Here is a 27,759-nt window from a genome sequence, read left to right on the forward strand (position 1 = left end):
CTTTTCTCGTTGGTCACGCATGAACTTCAAGGTGAGGAAGCATCTGCGGAAGGATCCATAAACCACACATTCAGGAAGGTTCCCAGGCCTTCACATTCACAATAGTCTATGTCTGCAGAAGTGCTACAGAAATTATTTTTAGAAACTTGTGAGGATGTTTTTAGGCGTCTGCCACTTGTTTTATGTACTATTGTGGTTGAAACATAATTTCCAGAACAGAGGTTTAGAATCTCATCACGTAAGGCTCACATTCTCTTGAAAAACACTGTAGTTCACAACAAAAAAGATTGGACATCATTATTACAAATATAAAACATCTTACATAAAGACACAAGCCCTTGTCTTGATGTAGTTCTTTTGAGGCAAGTCCTTTCCTTCTTGATGAGGACCGATAAAAAAAGTTGTGTGTGGATTTATCATACACCATGGAACTGACAAATCCTGTCTCGGGGGCTCAGACTTCTTGCTTGAATCCTTTTTCAGTCTCCGAAGCATTGTCTACATGATTTTCTCCAAACCGGTGGAGCTCCACCTGCTCTAAAGAAGGATCTTGTAATAGTCGTCTTTGTAGCTGTACAGCACCACCACAGCCACCCTGCGAAAAGCAAATCAAACATTTCAGCACTACATACAGATCCTTCTTTTATGTTGCCAGTTAAACATAAGCTTAGTAAATACATTGATGAGTTTGAATCAAGACTATAGGGCCATTTACAAGCCTGACATACTTCAATGCGGGCCCCAAAGTCCCTATGGCCCCAGTGACACAATCAGCAAAGACTTCACTTTCCAACGGCAAATGACGCACACATCAGAGGACAAATGAAAACAGAACGCTCTGATGACAAAGCCTAAATGAGAGGCTTAGATCTAATTCACCTCATACTTGTGTTCTTTAGCGAACGGGTATCCAAGGACAACAACAATGCACGAACACGGACGTTTTACTCTCTCCCGGACATTCAAACACAATCCGAGTGCTACCAGTCGATCAGTGCTCAGAGCCACAAGTTAAGACCAAACAAGGAAAACCTATCTCCAGATTTCACCTCAGGAAATGGGATCAGCGGCGGATTTGGAGTGGGCCTGTAGTTATCGGTCTAACGGCTCTTTCATGGGCTGAATGTCACGGTTACACCTGGTCTATGCGGATTCACGAGGGCCTTTGGAGTGGGAGCGGCTCATATAAGGAAGTGTGGACTTTTTAATAAACCTTTTATGAATTTGGGGGTTGAATTTTTATGAATACGAGGCAGTGGGGGATAGAAATACATGAGGCAAAGCAGAAGGGGCGCAGAAGGGGTCCAGGGCCTACCGAGGCAATTCAATAGTTCTTGGAAAATGTCTGCGCGGCATTAGTTTCCTGCCATTTGATCACATTCGACTAAAGTAATGCGCCTGAAAACTGTGGGTCAATTTTCTCCAGCCCTAGACTGTGATTTATATTAAAATGCTTTCAAAGGGCTAAACTAACATGTCTAATATAACTAAAATGTAAATGATAGGTGCCGTAGTGGATCAGATAGAAGATAGTATTATAGCTGAAGTAATAAGTCAAACTCTATTCTTGTTTTATTGGAGTAAACTCCTTTTACTATTATTTATTGTCATTATGTTGCATCATATCGCCAAAGCAAGTTTCTAGTGCAGCTTGAGAATTCTATGCTGGACAAAAATAACTTTAACACCTGAACTGATGGAACTATGGAACATTTGTAATCCGAGATGTGACTCCAGTTCAAAGGAAAGTAGTCCACACCCCAAACCTTGCAGTATCACTAAAGAACATACCGCTTTATAATTTTCAAATTGTGAACCTCATCGCAGATGGATTTCAGGTATCGCTGCTTTGGGAGTCGAGACAGGAGAGTCTTCACGCTGCTGTTGAACTGCTCCTCGTTGTCGAACTGCGGTCAAAGAAAAATAACAGTCTTTCAGAATATGCGCCGGCCCTGAAAATGTGAAAGTCAAACATGTACAAGGCACCACCAGTGAGAACAGTTTCTTTGTCAGAAATCATAACAAAATACACTTGTCATTGTCATACCGTTAACTATAGCTGCACTGCTCTGTAACTAAGGCATTTGGAGCCAATGAATAGAAGTTCTATGTCCAGCAGTGGAGTATATTTGTGCATGTCAGAGGGAGCAGAGCTGTGAAGCCACAAAGCGCAAGTGGGTTTATAGATTTGCTTGTGTGACTTGGAGCAATTTGCCATATTCAAAATAGACCTTTCCTGCACGCCTGGCTCCACACACTGTGTATTGTCATGCTTTTTATACTCCACAAGTGTTTTCTGACATATGTGCGGCCAGTGTAGGTGGCCTTTTCAGTTATTGAATGGAGGCCATTGCTTATATAATCCCCGCGCTGCGGACATTTTCACCTCTCCTTATGTTTCTTACCACAATATAATTACAGCTTTTTAACAGAAGGAACCAACACGTTTTTATGAGTGATTTTCTCAGGAGCATGGAATGTGATACAAACACCTTCTCAGAGCTCTTTTTGCTAAGCTATAAGGTTCCTGCAAACGTGAGAGCCCCGTCAGATGAGTGGGCTGTGGAAAAAGTCCAGGGTGTTCCCTCACTTCGCTCCTCGTCAGTCAGAACTGTAAGGAAGCAAGCGGGATCCCCTCTTCCTGTCTCGAGGGCTGACCTCACTGGCAGTTCTTTCCACTTCCCACTGTAGCTCCCACTATTCATTCAAATATAGCCCGCACTATTGACTCAATAACATGCTTAATCAACACTGTCCCAACCAACCTCCAGAGACAGGAAGTTGATCAGAGTTTCCTTCTGCAGGTCCACCTGGAAGATAACGCAAGCAAAACACAAGTGATGATTGTCTCAGGGAAAACACAATATACTGAGCGGACAAGTTAAACATTTATAACACAACACGTTAACATAGAGGAGAATGTAGGAGCCAGGCATGTTTGTATTTGGAGATAATGTGGCATATTAAAAAAGGAAAAAAAACTCCCCAAAATCAAAATAAAACAAGGGGTTGGTGTAAAGACAATACCAGATATCAAGGCTTAAGCTGCCGAGCTGAAAAGGGAATATTCATAGGACGATTGTATTCTGATATTAAGGGCAAGAAATTGTAAATGCATTTTCTAACGAATAAAAACATTATTTAAAGGGCCCATATCATGCAAAATCAACTGTTCAGAGCCTTTAACCTTCTTACAGTGCTCTTGGTGCCTCATATATGTGCCCAAAGTGGTATTTTGATTGATTCCAGCAGTCTTTAGCTAGAGATGACTCATCCTGGTGAGTAGCCCCTGTTTGTCTGCTCATCCGAGGAGAAGGATAGAGATTATTATCCTTCTCCTCGGATGAGCAGACAAACAGGGGCTACTCACCAGGATGAGTCATCATGGTGAGTGCCGCAGCACTCTTCCCTGTTTCAGCCCATCTCCAGGAAGCACTCTGTACCTGTTTATTTGTATAATTTGTTGCTTAATGTTTTGACTGTTTGATTATTGTTCTCTGAAGCATCATGAAAGGCACTATGTAAATACAATTATTATTATTATATTACAGGACCTGAAACCCTGCACTTTAGTTTAGACATCTACACGTTTCAATTTATTATATTGCCATTTGAAAAGAAAAAAAGGTGTAAGAAGCACAACATTTATTCAGAAAATATAAAAACAAATGAACATGCTTTGACAGTCAAAGACAACGCACTATAATAAATGCGTAACATGCTGTAAGTTAGCAATTATAGATGGTAAATGTTCCGAAATGTGTGTGATTAATTACTCAACACTTCATAACTCAAATGATCGTTAAATTAAAATGAGCCGCAAATCTATTCCGAAAGCTTGTAACATATTCCAAAAAGTCCCAGCAGGTACAAACTGAGATGACCAGAATGAATAGTGAGCAAAGATACCAGTTGCAGGTTCTATTATAACGCTGCTCCCAGAGATGTTTGCTGTTTTAGCTATCAGAAGCCTTTCCTCTGCCTGTGATTTCACACATGAGCTGAAAGATAAGGCGACCATGCAGAGAAAAAAGGGTGCGGGGGGTTTGAGAGGGATAAAGGGGTAAACAAACAAACGACTTACCGCTAGAACCTCAATGTCATTGCTCTTGTTCAGTAAATTGCTACCGAGATTCTGTAATCGGGTTTGAATCTGAGGAGAGATAAAGAGAGAGAGAAAACATGAGGAGAATAACGGTTTCCATGACCAAAGACGGGTCATTATCACCTAAATGGATTCATAAGCACTTTGTTGACTTTGGATGGAGTTGAAAGCTTGAGTACAGCACAACAATTACTCACACGGCTTATTAGGGTCTTTGGCATGTAAAGAGTTCAAATAGAAAGTGTATTGAGGATCACAGTCACAATCTCAAGTTACTCAATAACAGGCTGAATATTTAAACCTCACTCACTGTGCAAGACTCATTAGCATTAAGGCAAGGCAAGTTTATTTGTAGAGCACAATTTGTACACAAGGCAATTAAAGTGCTTCACACAACAGGGAAAAAAATGCATTAGAATCACAAAGACATGACATAAATCACAAAACAGTTTAAGACATAAAAGGAAAGAGTGCAAATTAAATCCTTTCACTCATATGCACAGCTAAACAAAACTGTTTTTAGCTTGGATTTGAACACTGTCGGAGTAGAGGCCTGTCTCACATGTTCAGGAAGACTGTTCCAGAATTTAGCTGCATAAAACTGAAAGGCAGATTCCCCATGTTTAGTCCTGACTCTGGGGTATAAAAAGGGTTATGTTACATTTTAACAAAACGGAATGAAAAATATACTGACCTGAGTCTCATAGCGTCGTTTGACACTCGAAGAGACCTTCTCTGGGCTGATGACGTTCACGTTCATATTCACAGTGGTGCTGCTGCCATGTTGCTCTGATAATCCTAATAGACAAAAACAAAACTTATAATAATAATTAAGACACATTTTATAATTTTATGGAAATCCCTTTTTGCCTGATCAATTCACAAATGTGACATATCCTCAAAAATATGTGTTTATTTGCTCACAAAATCTAAACTCCAGAGACTTTCATCATAACAGTTAAAATAGAACATATTTTGACCACATTAACCACATCAAGAAACAGAAGTGCAGCTGTCTGATGCTGAAGAGAGGGCTCATGGGTAAAAACACAGAGCAAGAGGATTAAACAGGAGTGTGTTGTAAAGAGCAGCTTAGGCAGCCTGTACCTGTAGTGTTCAGCAGTGATCCTTTGGGATTGGGGAGAGTCATGCCTTCAGAGCTTTCCCTGGTGAGGCATAAGGACAACTGTTAGAAGACAAAGCCTTTCTTAAGGCTTCACAAGTCCCTGCAGCTCCAGTATGTCTCTACCTGATGTTTCGCTCTTCAAAGAATTTGGTCCGACATTTCTGAACAATGTGGTCCACCAAGTCATTCTCGGGAATTCTTTTCTCAGACTGTCGGTCCTTCTCAAAGGATTTTACCTGCAACGACGTAACTCAGGTGTTACATACTGTCACCATCATTTAGATTGTCAGAACTAGAAACACATCTGTTTTATTAAACATGACTATTTATGTAGGGCTGCTTTATATACTGTACTCTGAGTACCTTGATGTAATTGCCCTCCTTGTCGGAGACCATGGCCATACATGTGATCCCAGCCAGTCTGCATTGGTCCATCAAGGTCTCCTGGGACTAGACACAAAAATAACAACTTAACTAAAGTTATTATAAATATAGAATAACATTTACATACAAATGAAATCAGCATAAAGTTTCACTTTCTTAACATGGAGGCCTAAATTCCAATTGACAGAACAAAGTCAACAAGTCAGAACAAAGGGTAATAATGGTTGAAGGCTGATAAGCATCTCAAAGATACTAGTGAAAAAGGTAGTGAAAGAAGTAATTGCCATAAAAATCTATAAAAATTCCAAATTTGAATGAAGTCAGACTGAATGTTAAGAATACGGCATGTGAGTGGTGTTAAAATCAAGTTGAGTGATGTGAACCTTTGGGCTCTCTTCCCCTTAAAGCTCCACCACACACGTCACAAAGTGTCAATGTAATACAGCACAGTCTGTTCTTCCAGCTTATCCAGTTACATTACATAATTACAAAGTAGAAAGAGGCTGATTATTTGAGGTAGGGCAACGTGCAATAAATCCAGTTGAGGTAAAAATAGAAAAGATTGGTTTGCAACGTCTCAGTTGGAGAGATTAAAATGAAAAACAAACTTGGGGAGCACAGATTTATTACTTATTGCATAACAAGGCCTTTTTTGGTAATAAATTTAAATCCTTCTTTGTCCTTTAGCAGAAACAAAGGCTTTGTGTTTGTGAGTTCTTTACCACTGTGAAACACACAGTGTGTATTTGCCTCAAAGTTAAAAACAAAACTGTCGAGCTTTAGACTTAAACATGCGAGAAAAGGCAGAAATCAGGTGTTGCCCGCTTTAGGAGTAGAGGCCAAACAATCTACAAAGATAAATGTGTTCCTCCACCGGTCCGGAAACAACTACAGGGGCGACCTGTGCTCCCCTGAAACGGCCTCTGCTTCCTAAATGTAAGCTACATTTAGACTGGGTTTTTACTCACACACTGCAAGATTAGGCACATTTGATTGGCCTCATTCAATGCATAAAAAAATTATCTTAAAATAAACTGAAATTAGGGGTGAGTGATATTGATTAAAAAAAAAAAATATCTCGATTTATTTTTGTTGCATATCTCAATAACAATATTCAGTAGTGGATTAATTCTGACTAAAGGGTAGCGCTTTGAAAGGCTTTGACAAGCCTGTAAAGCACATTATTATCATTAATACTAGTAGTCTTATTTCCTCGTCCATCTTCAAAGGCCTTGGACCCATCTGTGACAAGCCCAACAACATCCCTGTCATCGCCCCTGCCTTCAGACCAGCCCTGGGTTCCCCCTGCAACATCTACTCCCACTAAAGATTCATCATTCTCCTTCTCATCTCCACTCTCACCCATGGGCCTTCCCAGCCATTTTGAAAGTCTGATCAAATCAGGCATTAAGATGGCTCCACTCACGCCCAATATAGCAAGGGCTATGTCTTCCCTGCACAAGCCGACTACACCAACAAAAGCCCCACCACCCATCCCCCCTCGCCTCTCACCTGGTCCCAAAACTCTCCTTGGCTACAAAAGCCCCACCACCCATCCAACCTCGCCTTTCACCTGGTATCTCCCATAGCTAGGATGCACTGGGTCTCAGCGTTGCCGGGACTTATTGTCACATTAAAAATCAAACCAACCCGGGGCCCTATGTAAAAAGAGCCCCCCCTAGTGCTATTTCTGTAGTCACATCATCACACAGATGGAAAAACAAAATGCGAGCCAGGCCCAATCTGAGAAATGTGATTCATATTCCCTGTGAAAAGATAAAGCCCAGTCCCACTGAAACTAGTCTGAAACTTGCTGTGCTAAATGTCAGATCCTTATGTAACAAATCTCTCTTAATTAATAATTTTATTTCTTCTTATAATCTTGATTTTATGTTTTTAACTGAAACATGGCTTGACAAAAACACAGGAAATGTAGTTCTGATAGAATCTGCTCCACCCAACTTTAAGTTTGAATATGAAACACGAAAGGGGGTGGAGTCTGTGCTGTCTTTAGAGATGAAATAATTACCCGCAGGTTGTCTTTTGGGGTGTTTTCATCATTTGAGTATGTATCCTTTAAAATGGAGCTAAAACGGTCTCCATCCATTCTCTTCATTGTTTTATACAAGCCTCCCCAGCACTGCCAAAGTTTTATTGATGATTTTACTGAGATGCTTTCAGTTGTATGCACAGACTTTGATGGTTTGGTCATTACAGGTGATTTCAATGTGCATGTTGATAATATTTGTGACAGAAACGCTAAAGAGCTTGATGCTGTCCTTGAAACCTTCAGTCTTACTCAGCATGTGAGAGGCCCCACCCACAGCAAAGGACACACTCTAGATCTCATAATTACAAAAGGGGTAAATATTTCAAATGTTAATGTGATCGATGTTGCTCTGTCTGATCATTTCTGTGTCTTCTTTGACCTGTCTGTTTCTCCCAAACCACCGGTTGGTCCTGCAGTTGTTCAGAGGAGACACATAAGTGATGGCACAGGTGCACTGTTTATGGAAATGATAAACTTTGAAAATGTCTCATGTTCTAATGTAAATGATTTGTTGAACTCTGTTACATCTAGTGTTTTGAATGTTCTGGACACCATCGCCCCTATAAAGGCTAAAATGGTTAAAAATAAGCAGAAGGCGCCGTGGAGAAATGATGATTCGGTCAGGGCACAGAAAAGGGAGTGCCGCAGGGCCGAACGGAAATGGCGCAAGTCAAAGCTCCAGGTTCAAAAAGAGATTTACAAAGAAAAGCTGAACATGTACAACCTAATCTTATGTAGAACTAGGGAAAGATATTTTTCTGAAATAATTGGAAGCTGCAGTAACAACTCGCGTGTCCTGTTTGCCACAGTAAACAGATTAACAAACCCTCCAGCTCAGCTGCCGTTAGAGCTCATTTCCACATCCAAGTGTAATGAGTTTGCATTATTCTTTAATGACAAAGTTCAGGGCATTAAAAATGCTATAAATCTCACAATGCAAAAAATTACCCTAAAACCACCAAGACACTTAGAGCTAACTCACTTTGCACCAGTAACTGACAAAACTGTCCATGAGATCATCACCAGTCTGAGTTCATCTACATGCTGCCTTGATGTGTTACCCACCAGATTTCTAAAGTCTGTGCTGAACAGTTTGTTAGCACCATTCACTCACATAGTTAACATGTCGCTTCAATCTGGAACATTCCCAATGTCTTTGAAAACTGCGGTCATAAAGCCTCTCCTAAAGAAGAGCAGTCTTGATGCCGCAGTACTGAGTCATTACCGGCCCATCTCTAATCTGCCATTTTGGGGCAAAGTCCTTGAAAAGGTTGTTTACAACAGCTCACAGATTTCCTCTAAATAAACAACTCATTTGATGTTTTTCAGTCAGGTTTTAGACCTCATCACAGCACTGAGACTGCTCTTGTCAAGGTGACAAATGACATCCGCCTGAACACTGACACGGGCAAAGCCTCAGTCTTAATTCTGTTAGATCTGAGTGCTGCTTTTGACACTGTCGATCATGGGATCCTCTTACAGAGACTAGAGGACTGGGTGGGCATCACTGGCACTGCCCTAAAGTGGTTAAGGTCCTATCTGGAAGACAGGAAGTACTTTGTTGAAATTGGTAGCTGTGTCTCAGACCACATGACCCTGACCTGTGGAGTGCCCCAAGGGTCAGTCCTGGGTCCCCTTCTGTTCAACCTCTACATGCTGCCGTTAGGTCAGTTGATACGCAGTGAAAATGTGTCCTATCACAATTATGCAGACGACACTCAGATCTATGTTTCACTATCGGCAGGTGACTATGGACCAGTAGATTCACTCTGTCACTGCATCCAACAGATCAGTGTGTGGATGCAAAACAATTTCTCCAGCTGAACTCAGACAAGACTGAAATAATCGTTTTTGGCCCACAGAAACAAAGCGAAAGTGTTAGCGGTCACCTCCAGAGTCTCGCTCTAAAACCTACAAACCAAGTTAGAAATCTGGGGGTAATAATGGACTCAGACTTGAACTTTAATAGCCACGTCAAATCAATAACATCAGCAGCTTTTTACCATCTAAAAAACATTGCCAAAATCAAAAATATAGTGTCAAAACCAGATTTAGAGAGACTTATCCATGCGTTTGTCTCCAGTAGATTAGACTACTGTAACTGCCTGCTCACTGGCCTCTCCAAACGAGCTGTAAAACAGCTGCAGTACATCCAGAACGCTGCTGCTCGGGTCCTGACTAGAACCAGGAAGTATGATCACATTAGTCCTGTTCTCAGGTCTCTGCACTGGCTCCCTGTGGCTCAGAGAATGGACTTTAAAGCAGCTCTGCTTGTGTACAAGTCTCTCCATGGCCTAGCACCAAAGTACATCTTGGATATGTTAGTGCCATATGAACCATCTCGGACTCTGAGGACCTCAGGGACCGGCCTCCTGCTGGTGCCCAGAGTCAGGACTAAACATGGGGAATCTGCGTTTCAGTTTTATGCAGCTAAAATCTGGAACAGTCTTCCTGAAGATGTGAGACAGGCTTCTACTCTGACAATGTTCAAATCTAAGCTAAAAACAGTTTTGTTTAGCTGCGCATATGACTGAAAGGATTTTTTCTTTGCACTCTTCTCTTTTGTTTGTGATTTTATTAGTTTAGAAAATCAGTTGGATTGATAATTTTTAATTTAGTTAATTTTATTGTATTTCTGTTTCTGTAATTTCTTTGTGATTTGAATGCATTTTTCCTGCTGTGTGAAGCACTTTGAATTGCCTTGTGTATGAAATGTGCTCTACAAATAAACTTGCCTTGCCTTGCCTTGCCTCGTGGCGTGGACTGCCGATTAGTCCTGACTCCTGCCACGTATCAATCATAAAACGCACCTACCGCTCACCTGCAGCCACGTGTGGCTCGTCCCCCGAGAGCAGCACGTTTCCGCGTGTCTAAGCGCATGGATCTATCATAATCTAGTTCCCTCAGTGTACAGGACAAAATTAAGACGGAGAAAGACAGTTCGAGCTGGCTCAGAAGAGACGCAAATCTACGGGAGACGAGAGATGCGATGCGATCCGTCGCGCTAATAAACAAAGGCACGTGTAGAAGTGAGGCTGTTTTGTGCGTCCGCACGGGGGGAGTGCGCATGCACCTCCGCTTGAGTTCTCAAATCGGCGAAAAATCGTCCATTACGCTTTTAATTATTATTCTTTGGGAGGCTTGACGTTTCGGTATCTTCTTGAGGTAATTTTTAATGTTTTAATTATAGCCTATAAACTCAATAGTCTAATTGAATCACAAGAATGTCGCGATGATGGCTCTCGCCACCCGCGCGACCGTGTTTTGATAACAATTGCCCCGACACTGCATTCTCTTGGACTTTATTCTTTAAACTTTATTCTTTTAGACTTTATTCTTTAGACTTTATTCTTTAGACTTTATTCTTTAGACTTTATTCTTTAGACTTTATTCTTTAGACTTTATTCTTTAGACTTTATTCTTTAGACTTTATTCTTTAGACTTTATTCTTTAGACTTTATTCTTTAGACTTTATTCTTTAGACTTTATTCTTTAGACTTTATTCTTTAGACTTTATTCTTTAGACTTTATTCTTTAAGACTTTATTCTTTAAGACTTTATTCTTTAAGACTTTATTCTTTAAGACTTTATTCTTTAAGACTTTATTCTTAAAATACTTTATTCTTAAAATACTTTATTCTTAAAATACTTTATTCTTAAAAGACTCGCCGCTAATGCTGATGCTAACGTTAATGCTAAGACCACGGGTTCTTCCAAAACTGTGAGGAGACCTTGCTCAACACCCGGTCTGGAGAGACGGGAGATGGCGGAGGAGAGTGGATCGGGGATGGAAGACGTTCTGGACGGCGTGGAGGAGCAGCCTTTTCTGCCTGCACGTGCCCGGAAACGTAAAAAGTCCCTTAGCTCGTCCGAGGGTTCTGGGAATGAGCAGCAGGATGAGGCTGAAGCTATTGATGTCCGGGGTGAGAGCAGAGACTGTAAGGTGATCATAAAGCTTGCACAGGATAGTGCATCCTTTAAGGAGTGGAATTCAGTGGCATTGTCAAAGAGCCTAACTGTAGCTGTGGGAGTGATCAAGAGTGCGAGTGTCCTTAGAGATGGCTCGCTGCTGGTCGTGTGCAAGGACGCGGCTCTGCAACGGAAGGCGATTGGAACTAAACGTCTGGGTGGAAAGGACATTCTTGTGTCTAATGCTGAAAGAAACACGGTCAGAGGAGTTATCGTAGGCGTCCCTACGGCGACGTCTGTGGATGAAGTTAAGGAGAATTTGACGGGAGTTACGGTGGTGGACGCTAGGCGTTTGAAGGTAACCCGGTCTGGGGTAAGATGTGACAGCTTGTGGTAACACTTGAAGGGAGGTGCCTGCCTAGTAAGGTGTTCATTGGGTACATGTGCTATAGCGTCAGGCCATATGTTCCGCCGCCCCTGCGTTGCTTTAAGTGCCAGCGCTTTGGGCATATTGCAGCGGTCTGTAGAGGGAGGCAAAGGTGTGGTAAATGTGCAGGAGATCATGAGTATGGGAAGTGTGACGTGGGTGCAAAACTGAAGTGCTGTAACTGTGGGGAAGAACATAGCTCTGCCTACGGGGGATGCAGGTTTAGCAAAAGAGCTGCTGAGGTGCAGAAAATAAAGGTCTCTCAAGGTATAACCTATGCAGATGCAGTCAAGAAAGTTTCAAGTAACGAGTTTAGAGTAAATACAGAGAGAGGAGCCAGTGCTGCTCCCGGCCAGGGCGAAATGAGAAAGGCCAGCGTGGCTCCCAAGAAGTGTGAAGGTTTCAAGAGTGGAGGTCCCAAGTGTGCAGGTTCCAGAATTAATGAGAATACCCTGGTTGTGGATAGAGAGGATTTTGTACTCTTTATGGTGGATGTTGTAAACTGTGCTGCTCAGACTCAAAGCAGAACTGAAAGGATCAGGATCATTGCTAAAGCTGCAGGGAGATTCCTTGGAACAAAGGAGCTTGATTGGGCAGATATAGAAAACAGGCTAAAGGCGCTAAATGGGAGTCGGAGTGATGGGGGTCTGCTTGTGGGGAGTCAGAGTGATCAGAGTGACGAGATGGGGGTGGGGGTGGTCTCCTGTCCTCGCCCAGTCTCGTAGACGCACGGCTACCAAGCGGCGACATCAGTGGACATATTAAAGCCTATAGAATGAAGCCTGAAGAATAAAGCTGTACGGTGGAAGCACCGAACGTCAAAGAAGGAGAGGAAGATGAAGAAGAGTCTCCCTGGAATAAAGCCGGTTGGTCTCTGAAATAGGCAAACATCCGACCGGTCTGTGTGGTCACTGTCGGGTGCCAGAGACTGTCGAGCATGTGCTGATTTGCTGTGAGGCTTATGATAGGGAAAGGGCCGGGTTGGCCTTGTGGTTTCGGAATAATGGGCGGGAGTTCAATCTGCGGAACGTTCTGGCGATCCAGTCACAGGGTTTGTGTCAGGCTGTGGTTGCTTACTTATGTAGCACAGGGCTGGGTAAACGTTTATAGAGGTGGGGGGTGTTGGAGACTGAGCCGAGGATGAGGAGCAAGAGGATGTTCTAACGCGCTTGGACTTCATGGGCCTAGAAACGCCAAAGTGATGGAAGAAGGACTTCTAAAGGATAAAACGACAAAGACGTCCCATGACCTCATGGGCTTTGTAAAACAACAAAGACGTCCCATGATCTCATGGGCTTTGTACTTCCAAAGCACCGAACGTCAAAGAGGGCGAGGAAGGTGAAGAAGAGTCTCCCTGGAATAAAGCCGGTTGGTCTCTGACACAACAACTATTCTAGTCACAAAAACACATCATGACCTCATGGGCTTTGTAACGCCAAAGCGATGGGAGGAGTACTTTTACGGACTACGACAGAGTCTGAGGACTACGAAACGTCTGAGGAATAAAGTCTGGCGGTAATGCAACACTCGGATGCCAACCGCCATAAAACAACAACAACAACAACAACAAGGAGAGTGGATCGGGGATGGAAGACGTTCTGGACGGCGTGGAGGAGCAGCCTTTTCTGCCTGCACGTGCCCGGAAACGTAAAAAGTCCCTTAGCTCGTCCGAGGGTTCTGGGAATGAGCAGCAGGATGAGGCTGAAGCTATTGATATCCGGGGTGAGAGCAGAGACTGTAAGGTGATCATAAAGCTTGCACAGGATAGTGCATCCTTTAAGGAGTGGAATTCAGTGGCATTGTCAAAGAGCCTAACTGTAGCTGTGGGAGTGATCAAGAGTGCGAGTGTCCTTAGAGATGGCTCGCTGCTGGTCGTGTGCAAGGACGCGGCTCAGCAACGGAAGGCGATTGGAACTAAACGTCTGGGTGGAAAGGACATTCTTGTGTCTAATGCTGAAAGAAACACGGTCAGAGGAGTTATCCTAGGTGTCCCTACGGCGACGTCTGTGGATGAAGTTAAGGAGAATTTGACTGGAGCTACGGTGGTGGACGCTAGGCGTTTGAAGGTGACCCGGTTTTAGGGTAAGATGTGACAGCTTGTCGGTAATGGTAACACTTGAAGGGAGGTGCCTGCCTAGTAAGGTGTTCATTGGGTACATGTGCTATAGCGTCAGGCCATATGTTCCGCCGCCCCTGCGTTGCTTTAAGTGCCAGCGCTTTGGGCATATTGCAGCGGTCTGTAGAGGGAGGCAAAGATGTGGTAAATGTGCAGGAGATCATGAGTATGGGAAGTGTGACGTGGGTGCAAAACTGAAGTGCTGTAACTGTGGGGAAGAACATAGCTCTGCCTACGGGGGATGCAGGTTTAGCAAAAGAGCTGCTGAGGTGCAGAAAATAAAGGTCTCTCAAGGTATATCCTATGCAGATGCAGTCAAGAAAGTTTCAAGTAACGAGTTTAGAGTAAATACAGAGAGAGGAGCCAGCGCTGCTCCCAGCCAGGGCGAAATGAGAAAGGCCAGCGTGGCTCCCAAGAGGTGTGAAGGTTTCAAGAGTGGAGGTCCCAAGTGTGCAGGTTCCAGAATTAACCTGGAATTAACCAGAATTAACCATCTCGTCACTCTGACCACTTTGACTCCCCACAAGCAGACCCCCATCACTCCGACTCCCATTTAGCGCCTTTAGCCTGTTTTCTATATCTGCCCAATCAAGCTCCTTTGTTCCAAGGAATCTCCCTGCAGCTTTAGCAATGATCCTGATCCTTTCAGTTCTGCTTTGAGTCTGAGCAGCACAGTTTACAACATCCACCATAAAGAGTACAAAATCCTCTCTATCCACAACCAGGGTATTCTCATTAATTCTGGAACCTGCACACTTGGGACCTCCACTCTTGAAACCTTCACACTTCTTGGGAGCCACGCTGGCCTTTCTCATTTCGCCCTGGCCGGGAGCAGCACTGGCTCCTCTCTCTGTATTTACTCTAAACTCGTTACTTGAAACTTTCTTGACTGCATCTGCATAGGTTATACCTTGAGAGACCTTTATTTTCTGCACCTCAGCAGCTCTTTTGCTAAACCTGCATCCCCCGTAGGCAGAGCTATGTTCTTCCCCACAGTTACAGCACTTCAGTTTTGCACCCACGTCACACTTCCCATACTCATGATCTCCTGCACATTTACCACACCTTTGCCTCCCTCTACAGACCGCTGCAATATGCCCAAAGCGCTGGCACTTAAAGCAACGCAGGGGCGGCGGAACATATGGCCTGACGCTATAGCACATGTACCCAATGAACACCTTACTAGGCAGGCACCTCCCTTCAAGTGTTACCATTACCGACAAGCTGTCACATCTTACCCCAAACCGGGTCACCTTCAAACGCCTAGCGTCCACCACCGTAACTCCAGTCAAATTCTCCTTAACTTCATCCACAGACGTCGCCGTAGGGACACCTACGATAACTCCTCTGACCGTGTTTCTTTCAGCATCAGACACAAGAATGTCCTTTCCACCCAGACGTTTAGTTCCAATCGCCTTCCGTTGCTGAGCCGCGTCCTTGCACACGACCAGCAGCGAGCCATCTCTAAGGACACTCGCACTCTTGATCACTCCCACAGCTACAGTTAGGCTCTTTGACAATGCCACTGAATTCCACTCCTTAAAGGATGCACTCTCCTGTGCAAGCTTTATGATCACCTTACAGTCTCTGCTCTCACCCCGGATATCAATAGCTTCAGCCTCATCCTGCTGCTCATTCCCAGAACCCTCGGACGAGCTAAGGGACTTTTTACGTTTCCGGGCACGTGCAGGCAGAAAAGGCTGCTCCTCCACGCCGTCCAGAACGTCTTCCATCCCCGATCCACTCTCCTCCGCCATCTCCCGTCTCTCCAGACCGGGTGTTGAGCAAGGTCTCCTCACAGTCTCTGAAACAACAACAACTATTCTAGTCACAAAGACATATCATGACCTCATGGGCTTTGTAACACCAAAGCAATGGAAGGAGTTCTTTTACGGACTACGACAGAGTCTGAGGACTACGACGGTAATGCGACACTCGGATGTCACCTGCCATAAAACAATAAAGTCTGGCGGTAATGCAACACTTGGATGCCAAGTGAAGTAGTCTCCGGTCTGGAGAGACGGGAGATGGCGGAGGAGAGTGGATCGGGGATGGAAGACGTTCTGGACGGCGTGGAGGAGCAGCCTTTTCTGCCTGCACGTGCCCGGAAACGTAAAAAGTCCCTTAGCTCGTCCGAGGGTTCTGGGAATGAGCAGCAGGATGAGGCTGAAGCTATTGATATCCGGAGTGAGAGCAGAGACTGTAAGGTGATCATAAAGCTTGCACAGGATAGTGCATCCTTTAAGGAGTGGAATTCAGTGGCATTGTCAAAGAGCCTAACTGTAGCTGTGGGAGTGATCAAGAGTGCGAGTGTCCTTAGAGATGGCTCGCTGCTGGTCGTGTGCAAGGACGCGGCTCAGCAACGGAAGGCGATTGGAACTAAACGTCTGGGTGGAAAGGACATTCTTGTGTCTGATGCTGAAAGAAACACGGTCAGAGGAGTTATCGTAGGTGTCCCTACGGCGACGTCTGTGGATGAAGTTAAGGAGAATTTGACTGGAGCTACGGTGGTGGACGCTAGGCGGTTGAAGGTGACCCGGTATGGGGTTAGATGTGACAGCTTGTCGGTAATGGTAACGCTTGAAGGGAGGTGCCTGCCTAGTAAGGTGTTCATTGGGTTCATGTGCCATGACGTTAGGCCATATGTTCCACCGCCCCTGCGTTGCTTTAAGTGCCAGCGCTTTGGGCATATTGCAGCGGTCTGTAGAGGGAGGCAAAGATGTGGTAAATGTGCAGGAGATCATGAGTATGGGAAGTGTGACGTGGGAGCAAAACTGAAGTGCTGTAACTGTGGGGAAGAACATAGCTCTGCCTATGGGGGATGCAGGTTTAGCAAAAGAGCTGCTGAGGTGCAGAAAATGAAGGTCTCTCAAGGTATATCCTATGCAGATGCAGTCAAGAAAGTTTCAAGTAACGAGTTTAGAGTAAATACAGAGAGAGGAGCCAGCGCTGCTCCCAGCCAGGGCGAAATGAGAAAGGCCAGCGTGGCTCCCAAGAAGTGTGAAGGTTTCAAGAGTGGAGGTCCCAAGTGTGCAGGTTCCAGAATTAATGAGAATACCCTGGTTGTGGATAGAGAGGATTTTGTACTCTTTATGGTGGATGTTGTAAACTGTGCTGCTCAGACTCAAAGCAGAACTGAAAGGATCAGGATCATTGCTAAAGCTGCAGGGAGATTCCTTGGAACAAAGGAGCTTGATTGGGCAGATATAGAAAACAGGCTAAAGGCGCTAAATGGGAGTCGGAGTGATGGGGGTCTGCTTTTGGGGAGTCAGGGTGATCAGAGTGACGAGATGGGGGTGGGGGTGGTCTCCTGTCCTCGCCCAGTCTCGTAGACGCACGGCTACCAAGCAGCGACATCAGTGGACATATTAAAGCCTATAGAATGAAGCCTGAAGAATAAAGCTGTACGGTGGAAGCACCGAACGTCAAAGAAGGAGAGGAAGATGAAGAAGAGTCTACCTGGAATAAAGCCGGTCGGTCTCTGAAACAACAACAACTATTCTAGTCACAAAGACATATCATGACCTCATGGGCTTTGTAACACCAAAGCAATGGAAGGAGTACTTTTACGGACTACGACAGTCTGAGGACTACGAAAAGTCTGAGGAATAAAGTCTGGCGGTAATGCAACAATTGGATGCCAACCGCCATAAAACAACAACAACAACAACAACTACGAAAAGTCTGAGGAATAAAGTCTGGCGGTAATGCAACACTTGGATGCCAACCGCCATAAAACAACAACAACAACAACATAAAACACCTAAGGAATAAAGTCTAAGGAATAAAGTCTGGTGGTAATGTAACACTTGGATACCAGCCAAGTCAAGGCACTGGAAGAAGAACTTTTAGGACTACGACAAAGTCTAAGGAATAAAGTCTGGCTGTAATGCAACACTCGGATGTCAACCGCCATAAAACAACAACAACAACATAAGACCACGGCACGAGAGGAAATGTTCCATCAAAATAAAAGAGGAAGTGAAGGCATTCATTGCTCCCCTGCTGGCCAATACTGAAAATACACAATATCTGCAAAGCGTTTTTTTTTCACGGCGTCTCGAGGAGAATATAACCCATGAGTTTCAAACAAATCAGACGCAATCAGGGGCGCTATAGAGTAAATTTGTTACATGGGTATTAATTATTTCCAATCAGATCATAAAAACGCATTAGTGAGTGAAATATGAGCTCCGTAGATCAATTCCATTAGGCGTGACTTGTCCATGAAAAAATAGGAAATGAAGCCTTTTTTGAGGGCGTGTCACGCGGAGACCGTAAAGAATGTCAACATTTTTGGGAATATTTATTAAATTTCAATGTCTTGAGATGCAAAAAGTGTTGTTTTGAGCTCGATCGGACATAAAACCTAGGACAAATACGATTTTGAAAAAAAAAAGTCAAACGTGGCGGTGCCATTTTGATTCGACATGGCTGACTTCCTATTTATCATAGAGCGATGCTGCCAGGTGTGTTTTACACGTCAAAGGCTCTATCACTGTCCCAAGTTTCATGTGTCAAGCCAAAGATTAAGAGTTTCATGTTTTTTCTTTTTTGAACTAGTCGGCACTGTTGCGACGGGCGTTCTCGCAAGCTCCATTTTATTCGAATTCGGGCCGAGCCGATCGCGTCTATGTCCCCATGTGTGACCTATGACCCCATGTGTGACTTTCATCAATGTTCAGGGGGTCAAAAATGACCGAGTTGTGCCAAAATGACCATGCAAGAAGAATAATAAGAATAAGAAACATGGCAAGAACAAAGACTCGAGCCGCCAATTAAGTGCAGAATATAGAGTGCGTCACCAAACTCACCTGTGAGACATCGTAGGTCAGGTCTGCAGACACTCCCATGCTCCACAGTTTTTGAACAACACTGATGGCTTTGGACAAAGACGAATGACCAACTGGAACCACTAATGCATCACATGAGCTTATAGGGGGCTGTCACAGAAAAACAATAATTTTAAAACTGAATAATTCATAGCAAATGTTCTGTGTATCAACTGTGTATTTACAATGTAAAAGAAATAGCTCTAAAAAACACAACGGCATGGCAACGAGAGGCAGTGATCATAGTCATTAAGATCTAAAAGTAGCTATGGCACCTGGCTGCTTGAATAAGGCATCATTAAATATGAAATGTCAGCCTGCTGCTCCTTTATTACAATGATTACTGTAAAATATCCCATCCTGGGTGTTTGAGTGTGCTTACCGGCTCCTCCATGCTGGCTATAGCAGCGCACACTTTGTCCAGAGCTACACTAGCCCCCACTGCAGAGGTGACCGGTGCTGTGGAGGCCGGACTTTGAAACTCCACAATCTATGAGCACCAAAAAAAAAAACAAAGCACATTATGATACCATTGAGACGGCATAGCTAACAGTGCTTTATAATGTGAGGGGACACAGAGGAGTTATGGAAGGTTTTGGATGGAAAACATGTGGTTCACACGCATTCTTAAGACCGCACTTTATTTATTGGTTTTAATATGGGGAATGTGGATGACTAATACTCGACTGCACAACATACCAAATGATCATAGCGGCCTCCAGCAGCCACTATATCTGGAACTGTTCTTTTCCGCTTCCTAATGAAGGCAACGAACTGGAAAATGATCCCTGAGTGATGCTGAACTTTGTACACCAATCCCAAGTTGATCACAACCTATAAAACAAATATGTTAACATCTGCACAAAGCACAAAGTAAGACCCACACAAAATTACCGGTAATTTAACCCCCAGGCGGTTCAGCAGCACAGTGAGCTCCTCCAGGTCCTTGTGTGCCTGCTTGGCCAGCTGAGTGACAGCAGTCTTCTGTTTGGTGAGCAGTGCCAACAGCGGGGCCAGGTCCTGCAGACTGCCCTTCTGCTCTATGAACTTATATAATGTTTGCAACTGGAGGAAACACAGGAACACAGGCACTTGTCACTCCAGGTTCTATTGAGCTTTCCAGGTTCACACATCTTCTGGACACTCACACTGTTAGTTGACAGGGAGAAGTTGCAGAATTTTGCCTCTACCTCACGTTTGGTCAGCTTCTCACACTGAAGGAAAAGCAGCGTTAATACAAACAGGTCAATAACAGGTACACTGAGTGTCTGCAGAGCATGAGTGGCCAGCACTGACCATAGAATCACACAATATGTTGGACGCCTGGCTCAGTTTGTCCTCGGGAATTCCACTGTGGAGCAGGATGGCCTTCAGTAGACTTGTGTGGTTCAGATAGATGTTGTAGTTCCTTTCCTGTGGTCACAAAACACATGTTAAGTCACCTTTAACCCTTTGCAATTAAAGTGGACCGCAAGAACACACCGTGGTGGACAATGCACATTTCTCTCATTGCCCTCTCGAGCCTTATGATTTCTATGTTTTCACTTAAAAACAAGGTGCCTGACAAGGTTATGAGCCAGAGGCCAAACTCCTGTTTAACTAGGTTCAGGAGACAAAAACTGTTCTGGGAGCTCTCAGGATCTAACTGTGCTGCAAGGGAAGGAAATGAACAATGCTGTGAATAACACATTTACAAGGCAAATATCAAGTGCACTGGAACTCTGAGGGAGAGGGGACAGTTCTGGCGATGGAATGTGACAGGAATTCTAAAAGAAGAAAAACAGGATGTTTCCTTAAGAGCACAATAATTCATCTTGTCTAACAAAATTCTTTGTCTGAACATAAAGTGTGGAAGCTGAGAACGCTTTCTGCTTCAGAAAAATTCAGCATTTTAATGAAAGAACTACACATCCACATTCCCCAAGATGGCTCCAAATGGTCAAGTCATTATTATGACCTACAGCAGCAAAGATAAATAAATAAAGCCTTTCTAAAGGGATGTATTTAAAATAGGCTACCTGAAGAGCAGGAAACTCTTGAATTATTTCGTAAACACTGTAGATGGTCTCTGCATCAGGGAGAAGGCTGTTTGTGACTGTTGTGATGATGTCAAAAGCACACTCCAAAAGTTCCCTGGGGTGGGCACGGTCCAGCTTTCTGGGGCGAAACACTCGTTCAATGCTGTACCTACGGAAGCACACAAACCATACAATCCTTCTGTGTAAGGTACAACAGCACAACAGTGTAAACAAAGATTTATTTAAATGTACCTCTTCAGCTGAGTGACATTATTGCGAGCCACAAATCGTGCAAAGGCCATCTAACATAAAAGAGCAGAGAAACATAGGTCAGCCAGTAAAAAGCCTGTGAAGAGTGAATTAGTCTGCGATCAATCAAAGAGTGGAAACAACCATTTAGACCTGAGGCTTTCCTGCAGCAGCTGCTGATTGCTCTCTGGCGCTGTGTGTGGAAGTGCTAATGCGACTACCAAGTGTAATTAGCTTGTGTTCAAAACCGGGCCATGCTCACCTTTGGATGTTATTTGTGAGCGTGTGTTGGACTCACCCGGAGGTCAAAGGGCAGCGTGACCAGCATTCCGCTATGGTCCATGAAGCAGGCCAGCTCGCCGCCTTCGTACAGCTTCCTGTTTCGGGGTAGCAGCAATGGAGTCTGAAGACGAACCGCCCCTGACAATATCAGAACAAACATATCTATACAAGCGACTATTGATCTGCTTCAGACATCACATGAGAAGTTACAAAGTAAAGCTTAAACAAATGCAAACAGCTGGACACGATCGTCAGTAACCAGGGCCTGTGCTCTGCCAAACAGTACACTTATTGTTGAAATGCCGCTCGCTGGAACAGATGTGGGGATGTGTCTCTTAATGAGGCTTTACAGTGGGTCAGAAGTCAAGGTGTGCGCAGTTACACACAGCAGAGGACTGACCGTGCTTCTTGAAGATCCGGGTGATGGTCTCATACACATACTGCTGCAATTTGGCACCAGTGAAGTTGAAGCTGCCCTGAAGGGAAAACAAACGCACAGTTAAAAATCAGAAGGTATCGATTAAGCTCTAAGAGTCTGTTACTGGAAGAGTGAGGATGCAATAGGGAGAGCTAGAGGGGGCAGAGGGAAGCCATGTGTGTGAGCAGAGTGACACCTACAGGTGGGAAAAGAAACATTGTAGACGTTCCAATAAAAATAAAACAAAGACGATAAGATAGCCTTTGTTTGTCCACACAATGGGGAAATTTGGAAACAAATACAGAGAAAGCACAGTGTGTACCTTGTGTAGATCTATGTCGTAGGTGTAATCCATGACCGGTGAGAGGTTCTGGGCAAACAGCTGCCCCACCATGGTGCGGTAGGCCTTCCCACTGACGTTGGCCATGGTGTGCTGCAGCACCTCATGCAGCTCAGACTCCTCCATCTGGGGAGGGGGCAGCAGTTCACTTTTGAGCAGCTCTTGGGCAGTGGGGCGCAAGGCAGGGTCATGGTTCAGCAGCCACTCAATCACTTTCCTCTGATTCCAGAGCTAGAGGAAAATAAATATTATTTATTGATCAAATGTATGGGGAAAAAATGGTCGTTCTTGTGTTTAAGTTATTAATTTTTTACCTGTGTTCCTTGATTATTTGGATTGAAGTCCTCTGGAAATGTAATGGGTTCCTGCCACAAAACAGCACTTTAGTTTCACAATCAAATCAAGACTATACAAAACCCCAGAGTTAAAGACTTGCATACCATACGCAGCTGGCTCAGGACCGTGATGCGTTCAGCTCCAGTGGTCATGGGGCGGTAGGACATCTCAAACAGGATGATACCCAGGCTAAACAGATCAACTTTCTAGACATAAACAGGGGGACCCTTAGTAAACAAGACTGCGCGGACTAAAGATCCTCTTACATATGTAAACAAGAAAAGCTACATAAACGTCGTACACACTTGATGCTTGGGACAACATAATTCATAAAGACAGACACAACAAATCTTCGTTATAAATTACCAAGCTTAATATATTACTATTTCATTAAAAAAAACTACCTTAATTTCCATGGTCTTTCACTTGAACAGAAACAGATCATCCACTAAAGACCGGCATTTCAAACCCTAAATATGTAGAGAAATGCACCCTTACTTGGTTGTAGGTGGCTTTGGTGTTTCCTTGCACCTCAGGGCTCACGTACAGGGCAGTGCCGACCATGCCAGTCATGTTTCCTGAGGCCAAACAATCAGAACAATTAAAATGAGCACTGACATTTGAAAACCAGATTGTGCAATCTAACCAGTCGGGTCGGGTTTGGGTGTCGTTGTCGCGCCGCTCTCGTCCCCTTTGAAACTGGCTGCAGCCTGAAACAACAATATAAAGTTGAATTTGTAAACTCCCTATGGGGAAAATGTACACCAAGATTTTAACTACCATACCATATTAGCCGGATGAGTGGCCAGTCCAAAGTCCCCAATTTTCACATGGTCTTGAGAGTCAAGGAAAATATTGACGGGCTTCAAGTCTCTGTGGATCATTCCCTGGAGGAGAGACGGGTCGATGTGAGAACGTGAAAATGGCTGCAAAGACATAATAACTAGACCTAACAGAAACACACACCTGCGCATGAATATATGCCAAACCGTCCAGTATTTCCCTAAACAATCTCCAGAGCCGGGTTTGGTCCATGTGAAGTTCATGGTCTATTGTGTCTCTTAAGGTGCTCTTCTCACAGTATTCCATCTACAAACCATAAAGTACAAGTGTCATATTAGCATACAGAAGATTTGAGAGTACCACAGGACGCACAGGAGGCGCTTACCTGTATGTATAAGTAATGTGCTATGAGAGCGTGCTCCGAATCTGTGCTCTCTGTTGTGTCCACCAAAGGCTTTTTGCTTTGCTCCATCTGCCAAATGTTGATTTAAATACATTGGTTATTTGTTGTTGATATTGGACAAAGATAATATCTAAAATATTCAATGGTGAAATCCTCAAACCTGGAACATCTCATCCGTGCTATCATCCCCGTTGTCAAAGATGATGTCACTCCTTGAGCTACTGTCTGATGGCCTAAAAAAGAAACAGCTGATACAATCATGATACTTTAAGAAGAACATAGTTAACATTTGGATGCTTACAAAAAGGAGGCCCCAAACACATCTTCATCGTCCTCATCGTTGTCCTCATCACTGGACTGGTGGCCACTGCACTTGGCACTTGAAGATTTCTCAATGGAGGTGGACCACTCGACTGAACTGGACAGAGCAGGAGGTGGAGCCAAATCCTCTACATTGTCCACAAAACCAAATACATTCTTTGTCGGGAGCTTCTTTTCCTGAGGGTGTTTTTCCGGCGTTGGTAGCTCAGAGCTGTCAGAGCTGCTCATTGCACCTACACAAGGTTTTTCGTGTTTCTCGATCCATGCGTTATAGTAGCGGACAATGTTTTCATGATTCAGACGAGACAGCAGAGTCACCTCGCCCTTTATCCTTCTGAAATGCTTGCTGGCTGGGTTCACCTGGATACGCTTCACAGCATAATAGCAACCATCTAGTTTGTTTTGGACCTAAAAAGATAAAACACGTTGAGAAACCGAAAAAAAATAAAAATAAAACCTAATTGTCAGTAAATACCTTTATTACAGCACCAAAGGCACCTTTTCCAAGTAGCTGGAGCTCCTCAAACTCATTAAAATAGCGAGAAAACTGTCTCTGCACCACTGAGCTGAAAGGAGCATTCAGGATGTGGCTCTGTGGGACAACAGTTGATGCAAAGTCCACAAGATCTGTAAAAGAAAATATGTGAATTCATTGATAGATTAGATAGAATTTATCATGTATGTAAGAATACCTTCGGGGCTTGCGTCTTGACAGTGTGGAGACGATTTTGGAGATGGAGGCTTTAAAAAGGAGTGTTCCAAGAGCTGCTGAGGCGTCAACCTTTCACCGTCATTCAGACACAAACACCTACACAAATACACACAGAGCTCAAATACATATTCTGCCACTCACTAAACACAATTCTTACAGTACAGACTCTGAAATGGTTAGAAGAGAATTTGCCCGTGCTACCTACTTTTGAAGGAAGTCTTGAAAGTCAGCGGGCAGGCTGGAGGGCACCGTCACAGGATACTCTGTCACCTCTTTGCCCTGACTCAAACTGAGCAGCATCAGGCCCAGGTTCCACACATCTCCCTTCTTGCCCGTCTTGCTGGGCATGGCAGTGACCTCCGAGAAGCGCACATGCGATTCCTCAAAAATATCTTCTTTGCAGATGTCTGCAAATCTCTTAGATAAGCTATAATCGGTCAACCGCACATTTCCCTCTGGGTCTAAAATCACACTGGACGCTCCCAGCTGCTTGTGAACAACAGAGTTGCAGTGGAGGTAATCCAGAGCAGAGAGCAGCTGGCCAGCGTAATGGCAGAGTTTATCTAAAGGCACTTGCGTTTGTGTCTTTAAATGTTGGTTTAAATTGGTCCCAGACACATGTTCCACTAGAAGTGTAATTATTATACAGTCGTCCTTTTCAGTGGAGCTCAGAGCCATGTAATGTACCAGGTTTGGATGCTCCAGTCGCAGGAGGGAGTTCAGCTCATTTTCTGCTCCATGGATCTACACAGAAAACATACAGAACATTATTCAGATCATTTTACCAATTACCCTTGAGTAAATGAGAGTGCTTGTGTCACGTGCCTGCTTTTTACAGGTTTCAATCTTTAACGTCTCTTGACTTGTAAAGAACTTGCCCACTTTCTTGCTCCAACTCAGAGACCACTCATAGATTACCACAAAGTCACCGGAGTTCACCTCAAACCCATAGTGAACGCTCCGACCAAGCCTTTCACTCACACCTAAGAAACAACAAAAGATATAGTAAGATATCGGTGTAATCCCTCATTTGTCCAGGAGTGTTCCATTGTAGAAAAAGGTTCAGTTGTAGTCATCTGGACTCAGTTCTAAAACTGAGTCCAGATGACAACTGAACCTTTTTCTACATATAGTAAGATAGTATTTACAAATGCAAACTTTGCAGATTTACTCCGAACTCACCTAAATGTTTGCCTTTATGAACAACAAGTTCTCCAAATGTGCTGCTGCTAAAATTGAGGAGTTCTTGTGATCTGTGGTTATCTTCACTAAATGTATCCCGCCTACAAAAACATAATAAAATGAGTGTAACTTCTTGATCTACACTCTGAAGATAGACATTGTGCTGTTACCGGTGTCGTGAGTTTGACATAGTCCGACGACGATTAGAAAAGCCTTTCTTGATTTCTGACAGATCCGAAGGAGATATCACGGGGCTTGGGGGACTCCTACCCAAAACACTTTTAGATGCATTTGTCTGCTCAATGGACTCCAGCAGCTCCTTAATAGTAGCACAGGATGATCTAATCAAGCTTTGAAGGATATGAGTGAAATATTATAACATTATAGATCATATTTGTTTACTAGTTTGGCCATTTCTTTTCTTCTTTTTTCTTGCCGTTTCTGATCTTCTCTCTCTTGAATCACAGCCATAATTTCTTTTTCCTGAAAAAATGTGTAAATGTTTACATAATTTACATGTCACAAGTTTGCCAAATTCCTAACCATTTCCTCTTCTTGTCTCCGCTGTAAGTCCATCCGGTGCTGCTCTTCGAGGGCTCTCTTCTCCTGCCGTTTCTGCTGGTTTTTCAGCATCTCCTCATGGAAGGAGCTTGAGGGAGGTTTGTTGTGTTCACTCAGAAAGCCTTGGATATGGTCTGCGAGTTCGTAAATCATTACCTTAGAGAGAATAAACAAAGTGGTACAATGATGATAAAAATTAATTAAACAAACATTTGGGACATGTTTGCAGGAGTGTGCAGTACTACCTCTCCACATCGGGCAGCTGCCAAGCTATTGACTTCACGCTGAAGGTTTTGGAGGATATCATTTGAAAGGCCTTTGGCATTTTTAAGCTCCAGCTCTGGAGGCCTGACACCACATATAAAGACCAAACAACTGAAGATCAATGTTATGTATTATTATGGACTACTTTGTAACGCAGCAAAAAGAATCACAGCTTGGTTGGACACAGACAACAGCACGCATTCTTTAGTGTGGGGAATGTGAGTATCTGAAGGCTCATAGCATGCAGCATTAAGGTTATAGAGAGGCAGCTTTTTCTTATTGAATCATCACAAAACTACTGTTATGTGTAAAACACTTGTGGACCGTGCAGAGGCTGCTGCTTACAGATCAGGGTATGTTACTGGACATTTGACCAGAAGGTCCACGGTCACGTAGCATTCCTGCTTGTGATTTAACCCGTTGGGGCGCAGGCAAAGGTGAACCTCTGGAGGCCTTTTAACCTAAACAGAGAAGCAACACATGTGTCAACAATAATACACGTCAGACTAGAGAGCTGTGGACACGTGGCTGTCTGAGACTACCTTCCACGGGTCTTTATTGCGGAGATCGTTAAAGTCATCTCCAAATATAGACGCGAGAGCCTCTAGTTCGTTCTCCTGCTGCACAGTGTAGTCGTCTGTCCCGTCTGTGAGAGTGTGCTGCTGCTGGCGGCTCATGCTGGGCTCTACATGGCAGTGCTGCTGCTGCGCTCTTCCTCACGCACGAGCCGAACAAAACAGGAAGAACTCGAGCTTTAGCCGTGTGACTTTATCCACGTCACTGCTCCGTGCACCGCCCCCGTTTGGAGTAAAAAAAACAACAACAAAAACTTTATAATGTACGACAGCGTCAAATATCCATCAGAAGTCCAGCCATGCCCACAACTCTGACAGGAGCTGCCACAAGCTGCGGCCGTGTCGCGTGGCTGTCGTAAACAGGGT

At 44.0% G+C, this 27,759-nt stretch overlaps 1 protein-coding gene across 1 annotated transcript; it reads right to left on the reverse strand.

Annotated features, from left to right (window-relative positions):
- Nucleotides 1-153: 153 nt before the first annotated feature.
- eif2ak4 (eukaryotic translation initiation factor 2 alpha kinase 4) lies at nt 154-27,726 on the reverse strand. The gene is made up of 39 exons (XM_072457951.1): nt 27,361-27,726; nt 27,164-27,279; nt 26,800-26,902; nt 26,537-26,710; nt 26,396-26,476; nt 26,164-26,312; nt 25,994-26,094; nt 25,637-25,794; nt 25,017-25,555; nt 24,792-24,907; nt 24,575-24,726; nt 24,080-24,507; nt 23,939-24,011; nt 23,761-23,847; nt 23,559-23,681; nt 23,378-23,479; nt 23,239-23,302; nt 23,091-23,170; nt 22,697-22,798; nt 22,571-22,621; nt 22,239-22,475; nt 21,899-21,974; nt 21,515-21,636; nt 21,220-21,269; nt 20,968-21,136; nt 20,246-20,362; nt 20,098-20,163; nt 19,844-20,014; nt 19,649-19,783; nt 19,332-19,439; nt 18,932-19,060; nt 5,595-5,681; nt 5,355-5,467; nt 5,213-5,271; nt 4,800-4,903; nt 4,085-4,153; nt 2,766-2,810; nt 1,792-1,907; nt 154-595 (listed from the first exon to the last, which is right to left on the reverse strand). Exons 1-39 carry the CDS (start codon nt 27,493-27,495, stop codon nt 538-540), a joined length of 4,965 nt encoding a protein of 1,654 aa, XP_072314052.1. The 5' UTR covers nt 27,496-27,726; the 3' UTR covers nt 154-537.
- Nucleotides 27,727-27,759: the final 33 nt, after the last annotated feature.

Source organism: Eucyclogobius newberryi, unplaced genomic scaffold, assembly GCF_026437365.1.
Source record: "Eucyclogobius newberryi isolate DKJ021-1_F unplaced genomic scaffold, fEucNew1.0.hap1 SCAF_21, whole genome shotgun sequence".
In the NCBI taxonomy this organism is placed as follows: domain Eukaryota; kingdom Metazoa; phylum Chordata; class Actinopteri; order Gobiiformes; family Gobiidae; genus Eucyclogobius; species Eucyclogobius newberryi.

What these genes read in the sequence shown, in the direction of transcription:
- eif2ak4 (XM_072457951.1), bottom strand. Translation starts at nt 27,495, where the DNA reads ATGAGCCGCCAGCAGCAGCACACTCTCACAGACGGGACAGACGACTAC. An exon ending in TCATAAAGGCAAACATTTAG is followed by an intron (nt 25,795 to 25,993) that starts GTGAGTTCGGAG and finishes GTTGTTTCTTAG; the next exon opens with GTGTGAGTGAAAGGCTTGGT. An exon ending in CCGGATCTTCAAGAAGCACG is followed by an intron (nt 21,637 to 21,898) that starts GTCAGTCCTCTG and finishes TGATATTGTCAG; the next exon opens with GGGCGGTTCGTCTTCAGACT.